Here is a 10,996-nt window from a genome sequence, read left to right on the forward strand (position 1 = left end):
TTTGTAGCAATAGCCAAAAATACATTGTATGGGTCAAAATGATTGATTTTTCTTTTATGCCAAAAATCATTAGGATATTAAGTAAAGATCACGTTCCATTAAGATATTTTGTAAATTTTCTACAGTAAATGTATCAAAACTTACTTTTTGATTGGTAATATGCATTGCTAAGAACTTCATTTGGACAACTTTAAAGGCGATTTTCTCAATATTTTGATTTGTTTGCACCCTCAGATTCCATATTTTCAAATAGTTGTATCTCTGCCAAATATTGTCCTATCGTAACAAACCACATACATCAATGGAAAGCTTATTTATTCAGCTTTCGGATTATGTATAAATCTCAATTTTGAAAAATTGACCCATATGACTGGTTTTGTGGTCCAGGGTCACATATAATGATTTTTTTTACTGAGATTGTCTTCTCCCAGTTGCGAAGCCTAGTTGGATGAAATTCTGGTGCAACATTGTCATGTGGAGGGTTTGTGAAAGCAAGCACAGTTTGCAAAACCTTTCCCTGAAAACTATTGTATCAAAGTACCAGAATTTTAGGCTATCTCTAGTGCATACTCTACTATGAGTGGCTGTCATTTTGTATGTGCGAGTGTGATCAAGGTGTGCTGCATCTGTGTGAATGGTCGTCTTTGTCCACAGAATGGCCTCTTTTAAGCATCATATCACAGACAGCAGTGAGTGCTTGTTAACTAAGGTTTCATTCTTTGGGCCTCTCTCTCATTCTGAATGAATATATTGTGACTGACCCGTGGTCAGAAAAACTCAATGGAGAATCTGAGATTGAAACAGAGCGCTGTTAATGCTGCTCCAATGCGCTTTCTGTCCTCGTTAGCTCTCTTCATACGACGAGCTTCCATGCAGGGAAATGAAATTGTGGCTAAGCGAAAAATTTTTCCATTGAGGAAAACGTGGAAAAGTTTATTGCTCTTGAGCAAACACGATTTTGACCGTTTAAGGTGATGAGGACGCCAGCTAGGTGCTGTTCCTCTTGAGGTTGTGTGCAAAGGCTTGGTTTTATGTTGAGTTATGGACTCTTTTCTAATGGCACAAGCAAGTGGAAAATATGTGATTGCTGAAGGAAACGTGCAGTCTCTCCGTCAGTGATAAAGACCATCTTTGTGTGATTAAGAAGTTTAATGGGGATCATACATTATACTGGCAAGAACAGTGAAGAACCTTTTTGTATTAGATGCACAGATGTGAGTGTGCTTGAATGTTTTAATCTGGTTTCAGGGAGACTTGATTTGTATATGATATTTTATCTATTTTATAAAGAAAAAAAGTAAATACTAATAAAAATATGGAATTATATAATCAATATAAATATAAAATAAACTTTTTTGTTTGTTTGTTTTTCTTTAGGTACTTCACCAAAAATATAATTTTAGTTCACTAATGTTCTTCTGAAATGTTCTCAAGGTAAATACTACATGGTGTATCATTTAGTCATTAAAGGGATAGTTCACCCAAAAATGAAAATTTGATGTTTATCTGCTTACCGCCAGGGCATCCAAGATGTAGGTGACTTTGTTTCTTCAGTAGAACACAAACGAAGATTTTTAACTCAAACCGTTGCTGAGCGCGTCCTCGACAGCTGGCGCGTGACGCGTTGTCGTCTTCTTGCTTTACAGCGGATCGCAGACTTATAAGTGCATTACCGCCAAGTCATTTAAAAAGGTTTAAGTCTGTTATTTCTATCTTTTGCAGTAGTGTGCCAGTAGAAAATATCAGTTTACATTTCCAATAGGGCTGGGAGATATGGGAAAAAAAAATAAAACCTTGATTTTTTTCAGAACGTTTGACCAATTCTTGATTTTTTCACGCAGACTTATAAGTGCATTACTGCGACCTCTCTCTCAAATGGACCATTGATACTCCTAATTGAGATTGTAGCTAGAGTGTCAATGGTCCATTTGAGAGATAGGTGGTGGTAATGCACTTATAAGTCTGTGATCCGCCGTAAAGCAAGAAGACGACGACGACCCATCACGCGCCGGCTGTCGAGGACGCGCTTAGGACAGTTCAGACATTGCAGTGCATCAGAGGTAAACATCAAATTTCGTTTTTGGGTGAACTATCCCTTTAAATACTGTGGTATAAAATTCATTCAAGACAGGGTAAAATACCCATAATACCTGATACAATAATAATCTGATACAAATTTAAAGCTGCTAAGTTGGTTGTAAGTATTGAACTTTTTACTTAATTATTTCTAATTGTAATAATGTATGATTTTGATATCACTCAGACCTTGTAGTGCATTATAAAAGTATAAAAAAAAAAACACAAACTACCTCCTAGCTCAGCCCGCCTTTTTATCTCCATTTTGCCCCCGGATGCATTTCTAATATTCAAACAAAGTTTGTTTTTCACTTCATTAACTAAAGAATGTTGTTTTTTCCCCATTTTTCTTACAAGAGAACAGAAAATTATGGGGAAAAGAGAGGGTTTGGAAATCTTTTGGAGCTAGATTCGTACAGAATTGACTTAATTGTGTGCTAATTGCTAGGGCACAACTCCAACCTAACTAGTCTAAAAGTGGTATGCTATTGTTTGGCAATGTTTTGAATACATATAGCCGATAACAATAGATTAATCTGATTCAGACAGTAACAAGCAGTTAAATTAATTAAACGCTGCCTATTGTGGTTTCCACCAAGTATAACAGTTGCTTTTAAAGTGGCTGGAAAATTGGCTAGGTGGTGAAGTTTTATCCCAAGAATATACAGAATGGTGAAATCAGCTTGATCTGTAACTCTTATGAGGAATTAAAGAAGGGAAAAACTAATTTCACACTCTTTTTACATTGGCAACTGGTTTGTTTGGCGGCCTGCCTGACTTTTAAAAGGGGTTTACACTCAAACGCCTGTAATTATAGAGTTAGAGAACTGTTCTTCCAAAGTTTGTCTCGTTTCTGCTCTCTTTATTTGACACTGGTTGATTGACACCAGAGACATTTGAAAGTTTAATGTCTTAACCCCCAGCAGGTAACGTGTTGAGATCTTGTGTGTAAAATGTCGTGGCAGTAATGAGACTTACTGAGCGTCAGCCCGAGGCGTCAGGGTGTGACGTCCCACCTCCCCAGCCGAATCAGTTGACTTCAGAACATCAACAGAGACCAGTTTGTGGCAGTAGTGGCTGTGCTGAAGATCACGCAACACGCAAACAGCAACAAAAAGACCAGTGAGGTGCATGAAATGACATGTCTAGTCCTGCTGGAGGAACAGTCAGATTTTAGAGCGCACACATTTGCTGCCCCCGGCTAAAGACCTGGGAAACACTTACCAGGAAGTACAGTGACAGAGATGTAGTTACATGAAGAACTTTAATGGAAAAAAAGAGAACAGTATCAAGGATTGACTTCAGTTAGGATTATAGAATTAACTTCAGTGATAATGCGAGAGATAATAGACAGGTGTTTTCACACTCAGTCATTGGTGTCTCAAAGTGTAAATTTTGACTGCTGTAAATGCTCTGAACATTGGACTTTTAACTTGCAATATGCATGCAAGGTTCACTTTCTTTTTTTATTGTATGTTATAAAATATGTATATTATATAATATACTGTATGTGTACATTACAATGATAATGTACCTCAATGATCAGGTTTTTAGGGAAATTTCAGTTGACAGCATTTCTTCAAATTTGGCAATTACACAGAAATGTAAATGTTTTTAAAATATTTAAAATGAATAAAGAAATTAGTTTTTTAATTTAAATGTTACTGTAATATAGTATCATTTTAATATTAAATAAAATTATTATATTTGTGTAAATGCAAAGTGGAGTGAGACTCTTTCAAAGCCAATGGGACAATTTAAATGCTGGCAGAATTGTGTTACTTTACACTTTTATGGTTCAATGAAATGTTTGGTTACTTGAAGAGGACTCAAATAATGAAAGAATGAAACCGAAAGCAAAGCGCATATTAACGGCAGGTGAATGGCAAGTTTTTCAGCCAATAAGATGAGTCGTGCTGTGCATAATTTGCATATTGCATCAGCTACATCCTGCACAAACACAGTCAGCAGTCCAGTATAAAGTATATCTGATTAAACTGTTTAATGGCAGCATTAAGACACAAGTCTTAAGTTTGCACAGTCTAAACGCAGTTTACGTTAATATTTCAGTCACTGTTGACTCACAGGGTCGATTATGTTAATAGCAATTATGTTATTTCAGAGTTTCCGACTCATTAGATAATGTGACCTTTTATGTGCTTATGGGTGGGTGGGTTAAAGGATGTATCATTGCGATGTAATACATAATCTAACTAGTTTATCGGCTTTTGTAATCAGTATTATTCAGATAGTAATTTATCATAGAGGCTGTAAGTAAGCCAGTCTAGTCTATGCCTTTCCCAGATGTTTACCTTAACTGTTAGCAAGTGAGTAGTTGGATTGTCTCAGATCAGTGATTAAATAAAGCTTTTTTTTTTTGGCTGTGCTTCTCAGCTGTACATGTGCTAGCCCAAAAATGTAGCATATTTGGCCTAAAAATGGGCTGCCTTTCCTGATTGTGAGAGATTGATTGATTGATTGTTTTTCACTATTTTCCTTACCTAGAAGTAGAATGATTTGAAAAGGATTCATTGTGAATCCATAGCAGTCATTTTAAACACACTGGATTGGTAAATAAATTCATTTTAGCTAGATGAAGAAAATAAAATAGCTTCCAGAGTGCATTGCTTTGTTAATCCTAATAGGATCGATTTAGTTTTGAGCACTAATCTTGCTGTGCTAACCACAGATAATGAGTGCATAGACTTGAGGAGTTGTGGAAGAGCTGGTTTTTCTGGCACCCTTTCTGTAGAAAGGGGTTTGTGTGAGCAGTCTCTTGATGAATGTGCAGTGCTGTCACTGCATGCTGGAGGCTTTCCTGCAGTGATGCATTAGTGTGATTATGCATAAGCTAAGTAATTGACTTGTTTAAAACTTTGGGGCCGCAGCACTAATTCCTCAAAGCATTAAAGAGGTTTATAGTTTGATACTTCACATATATATATAGCAGCTCTATTCCTCTTGTTTTAATTCTTTAAATAAATTCCCTAAATGTTTGTATTTAGAGAGGAAATGCTACTCGGTCAAGATGTCTATATGTGTCCTGTCCTCCCTTCTTCTGGGTCAGAATGACCTGATGCAGGTACAAGGCCTGTGCTGAAGGAAACTAGGTCAAATGTGCTTCAAGTCATTCTGTTACAGATCGTGAGTGCAGTAACGTAATTACCCACCTCAGTGGAATGAAATTTCTGCCATTATGTACTCACCTTCATGTCATTCCAAACCTGTATGACTGACTTTCCTTCCTCTGTGGAAGAACGTTTGCCTATTTTCCATGCTCTTTTCCATGCCATTACAGTGCAACTGACTCTTTCAAGCCTCAAAAAGCATGCAAAAGCATCATAAAAATAGCCCATATTACTTGTTCACTAAGTTTTCTGAAGCCATATGATGCTGTTAGCAAACCATTCTTTTAGTTGGATCATATCAATGAATCAGTTGATAGAAAGTAAGTCGTACAGGTTTAGAACGACGTGAGGGTGAGAAATGATGATAGAAGCTTCTTTTTTGAGCAAACAATTCCTTTAATCTTCAATAATGAGAAATCTGCGTTGCTTCATTTGAACCACACATTCCTGTGAAAGATAGGAGGAGTTATGTTGCAAACTGTCTGAGACATGTTACAAAATGAAGCCCATTCAGCCACTAATTAAAGAAAGAGAGAGGGAAAGACAGGATTAAAGAGAAGCGAGAAGAGAACAGTGTGATGAAACTGTTATTTCAGGCAACATGTTTTTCCTCTTGCATCACAGCTTCTGATGGTGCTCAGAATGGAAGATTGGGAGATTAAAGACACTGATATTAATTTCCTCTTCTTTTTTTTTTTTCCTCCAGGAGCGACGAAAGAGATCGGATCAGCTTTGACCAGGATGTGTATGAGACACAAAAGCATTGAGAACAAGCTCAAACTGTTCACCACGTACGACTGTTTAATTGTCTCGTTTTTCATAAGCTCATTAGTTGAATTGGTAATAAATATGATGTATTATACAACGCATTAACTGTATGGAGGACTTCAACCTGTGTGTGTGTGTGTGTGTGTGTGTGTGTGTGTGCAGGGCTCTCATGGATAACTTGATCACTCCTCTGGAACTGAAAATTGAAGAGTGGAAAAAGGTTGCCAGTCAGCTGGATAAAGACCATGCCAAAGGTATTTTCCTTTGCCTCTCCTTCCCTATATGATATAATCAGAATTCAACAGGTTTAGTATTTAATCTTTGTGTGGAAAAAGGTCCTGTACGGCAGGACGTAAAGTATTGTTTTAATCCTTTAATGGAGGTTTTTCAAACTAAGTGGGTTGATTTTAAAGGTAGCGTTCACCTGAAAATGAAAAATTTATATTCAAGCAGAATAAAAACAACTAGAAGAACAGACTGTTCCATACAGAGTGTTCAAACTTGATCTATTAACAATATACAAAAACCATTTAATTGTTAATTCAAATGTTAATGGAATCCAGTATTTCTTTATCCTTTTGAGATGAGTTAATTATACTATGAAACTGTTTACATAGAAGTCTTAAGAGTGCAGTAACAAAGAGGAAAATGGCCTTAAAAACTGAGTTATGATAGTTATTGGCACAAAAAAAACTTGACATCAGTGCAAAAAAAAAAGGTATATCACCACCCATTTAAGAATATCACTGCCGGAAAACCTGTCCTATTAGCTGCACACTGTTAATTATTAAATGCTCTTAACTCTCTTGGAGTCCCTCATACAGTTATATTAGAGCTCTCCAACACGTCTGTCTGAGGTTGCTAAGGGGTCGTTTCATTTGACATCATTATGAATCATTTATTAGCAGTGCTTGCTAAGGCAGGCAACGTTGTTATTGTTGCTGTTATTTAAGATTAGGGATTTGAACCACTGCCTTTATTAACATTTAGCTTTTGCTTCCACTGCAGAGGCTAATGTTCTTCTTTCCCTGCCTTTGTTGTTGTTTCTAGAATATAAGAAAGCACGAGCAGAGATCAAGAAGAAATCTTCAGATACAATTAAACTGCAGAAGAAGGTTAAAAAAGGTAAGAACTGATGCTTATCATTGAACGAATGTCACTGAGGGTGAACACCTTGGGTAAATACTGTCTTAATTATGTTCTGTGAGTTGCAACATATGAAGTCCTGTTGTCTTGTTACACACTCACACACTCTTTCTCAAATTACTGCTTTAGATCTCTTTGCCTAAACACAATAGGACATAACAGACTGTTCCATACAGAGTGTTCAAACTTGATCTATTAACAATATACAAAAACCATTTAATTGTTAATTCAAATGTTAATGGAATCCAGTATTTCTTTATCCTTTTGAGATGAGTTAATTATACTATGAAACTGTTTACATAGAAGTCTTAAGAGTGCAGTAACAAAGAGGAAAATGGCCTTAAAAACTGAGTTATGATAGTTATTGGCACAAAAAAAACTTGACATCAGTGCAAAAAAAAAAAGGTATATCACCACCCATTTAAGAATATCACTGCCGGAAAACCTGTCCTATTAGCTGCACACTGTTAATTATTAAATGCTCTTAACTCTCTGGGAGTCCCTCATACAGTTATATTAGAGCTCTCCAACACGTCTGTCTGAGGTTGCTAAGGGGTCGTTTCATTTGACATCATTATGAATCATTTATTAGCAGTGCTTGCTAAGGCAGGCAACGTTGTTATTGTTGCTGTTATTTAAGATTAGGGATTTGAACCACTGCCTTTATTAACATTTAGCTTTTGCTTCCACTGCAGAGGCTAATGTTCTTCTTTCCCTGCCTTTGTTGTTGTTTCTAGAATATAAGAAAGCACGAGCAGAGATCAAGAAGAAATCTTCAGATACAATTAAACTGCAGAAGAAGGTTAAAAAAGGTAAGAACTGATGCTTATCATTGAACGAATGTCACTGAGGGTGAACACCTTGGGTAAATACTGTCTTAATTATGTTCTGTGAGTTGCAACATATGAAGTCCTGTTGTCTTGTTACACACTCACACACTCTTTCTCAAATTACTGCTTTAGATCTCTTTGCCTAAACACAATAGGACATGCCCGTGACTTCTGCTGGCGCCACTCCCTGTGTTGTCATGGCATCAACCTTGGCCATCTTGCCCCTGGTCATAATGCGCTTTGAACTGAATGTTCAATTGAAATAGTCCTTCAGTGTTTATTTTTACAGCTTGACCAAAAAACTAGATCTACATGAAAATAAATCAAGTACTGAATGACGAGGCCATGGTTTCACCAACAGAACCTAATACAGTTTTTTAGAGAACTTCACAACGCCTATAAAAGATCATATGCAGATCATATTTCCCCCCAAAATATTAAATTATATTTTGCATAAAGAAATAAAGCTTGTTTGTGGAATCATTAAGATGTTATTTTCATAACAGTTAAGCACATTCATCCCCAAATTCTCATTATTGTTTTGCATTACTGTAAAAAAAATTATATTGTATTTATACAACATGGGAGTATTTACTTTGTACAGTCTTTATATTGTTTAAAATAAAAATTGTATTGCAAATATTGCAAGAATTACCAAAAAAATCAAAACACTGAAGTTATTTTTGCATTAATTATATAGTATCATAGTATTTATTAATATTTTGAATCAGCTTTTTATTTGTTTATATTTTTAGTTTTAACAAATTCATGTATTTTTTAATCCTTTTTTATAATAATTAAGTAATTTAGTATCTACACTTGTATTATTTAATTTTAATTTCTGTCTAGGTTTTAATCTAGTGTTCTGAATTATTTTTAATAGGTTTGGTTTTTATTACCAATAAAAATATTGAGTAAAGCGTGCTATTGTAATGAGAATTTGGGGAGGTGGGAGTATGTATAATTTTCATGGCAGTAATATTGCAATGCAAAAAAATATTGGATAAATAACATTTCTTTTTTTCTTTTTTTTTTTTACAAAATATAAATACTTTCATTTGATTTTAGTTTGAATCATGGTTTAGATGTGACATTAAGCTTTTTGTATTAAATGATTAACAAAGACTTTAAATAAGATTTGAATACTGTTGTGTTGGAATAATTTTGAGAGTGTTGGGATGAAGCGAGTTTAAGATGGAGGAAGAGACGTGAGAGATAAATGGAGCCGTGATGAATTGAATACATGGAACAGAGGCAGCGAGAGAGATAAATGCTTATGCAGATGTGTTCTGTCACTATGGTGGGTGTCGTCTGCTTCAGCCGTGTGTGCATGTGTGTGGGCACTGACTCTTCACTTCTGCTCTGGTCTGTTTGAGGGGTCAACACTCCCGCTGCTCTATATTCTGCATCCACCCTCATGCAAACGCTTACTCAACATTTCCAGAGGATGTGCTAAAATGACTTTTGCATTTTCTGTGTGCTCGTACATAAAACCCCTGATCGAACTCCATTTTATGATTTATAAGCTTTCTGGTGCCAAGGACCCTCAAGTATGATAATCTCCTTTCCGAGGAGCCCCTTCCTAATAAATAATGACAGCTATACAGGTGCATCTCAATAAATTAGAATGTCATGGAAAAGTTCATTTATTTCAGTAATTCAACTCAAATTGTGAAACTCGTGTATTAAATAAATTCAATGCACACAGACTGAAGTAGTTAAGTCTTTGGTTCTTTTAATTGTGATGATTTTGGCTCACATTTAACAAAAACCCACCAATTCACTATCTCGTATATACAAAGTTTGGGGTTAGTAAGATTTAAGAAATAAATGAATACGTTTGGATTAAATTGATCAAAAGTGACAGTAAAGACATTACAGTGTCACAAAAGATTAATATTTCTAATAAATGCTGCTGTTTTGAACTCTATTCAAACAATTCAGAATAAAAAATCAAGGTTTCCACAAAAATATTAAGTAGCACAAGTTTTCAACATTAAAAATAAGAAATGTTTCGAAATCGGCATATTAGAATGATTTCTGAAGAATCATGTGACACTGGAGGGACTATATGGAGGGACTTTTTGTTTTGTTTTGTTTTGTTGTGAAGGTGGTTGGAATGTGATTGTATGCATTTTTAAGGGGGAAAACTAGCATTTGAGGAAATGAGCAGTTTTTGTCTGAACATTGTCACCAGAATAGCTCATAGCTCAAGGCCACACAAACTCTCTAAGAGGAAAGAGATCCCCCATCCTTCCTTCCATTGGCATGTCATCTTTCCCAACATTGGGAAAACACCCTGTGGTCATACACTCCCTTTCATATGGAAGGGTTCTGCTGCTTCTGCCCAATCTGCCTTGTCTTGTATTTAGGAGTAATATGACCTCAGATCCAGGTTGTCTTTTGGTTTTATCAGCCACTTACTGATTATGAAAACTAAAGGGGACTCTGTATAATAAGGCTGGATGCATTTCTTTGGGGAGATCTTGTTGGAATTCATTAGTAGTTCTCCGGCAGACTGATTGTATCTCTGTTTCGATGCGATCAGTGTTCTATATTTGCATTTTCTACCCCATCTTATTTTGCATTTCCAAATAACTAGTACCCTAGTTTGGTTTACTCACCAAAGCTAATCTCTACTTGGAATTTTACCACATGCATGCATAAAAAAAAATGTTACGGTTCCAATAAAAATCATTACTGTTATCTGTTGTACCTCCCACTAAGAGAGCCTTTTAGTGTGATGTTAGTCATCTGCAGCTGTATGAGGAAAACCTGGCCTTGTCCTGACAGTCTGAATCACAAGATGAAGTGTTAGCATAAGTGATTCAGAGGCTAGTGCTTTTATATCACCACAGCACATCCATAAACCCCTCCTAGCGTTGTCTGATTTACTGCCATAACTCTCACAGATGGTGAGACAATGAAAATAAATATGGCGCCTAGACCTATGATGCGTCTCGGAGTGCACATTCATCATTATATCTTGCATTTGTGTTACTCTGAGGTCTACGGGGGCAGACCGCTCTGAAGACTTGGACCAGTCTG

General features: G+C 36.0%; 1 protein-coding gene across 1 annotated transcript in view; it reads left to right on the forward strand.

The window, feature by feature from the left end:
* The window catches only part of LOC107596777 (metastasis suppressor protein 1-like), a 90,533-nt gene that overhangs the window by 53,644 nt on the left and 25,893 nt on the right, over positions 1–10,996 (forward strand). The window contains exons 4-6 of the mRNA XM_016287580.1: positions 5,911–5,995; positions 6,135–6,226; positions 7,023–7,097. Of these exons, the coding sequence (XP_016143066.1) occupies positions 5,911–5,995; positions 6,135–6,226; positions 7,023–7,097 (252 nt within the window). The remainder of the gene's footprint in view (positions 1–5,910; positions 5,996–6,134; positions 6,227–7,022; positions 7,098–10,996) is intronic.

Source organism: Sinocyclocheilus grahami, unplaced genomic scaffold (genome assembly GCF_001515645.1).
Source record: "Sinocyclocheilus grahami isolate Dianchi unplaced genomic scaffold, SAMN03320097.WGS_v1.1 scaffold223.1, whole genome shotgun sequence".
NCBI classification, from domain to species: Eukaryota; Metazoa; Chordata; class Actinopteri; order Cypriniformes; family Cyprinidae; genus Sinocyclocheilus; species Sinocyclocheilus grahami.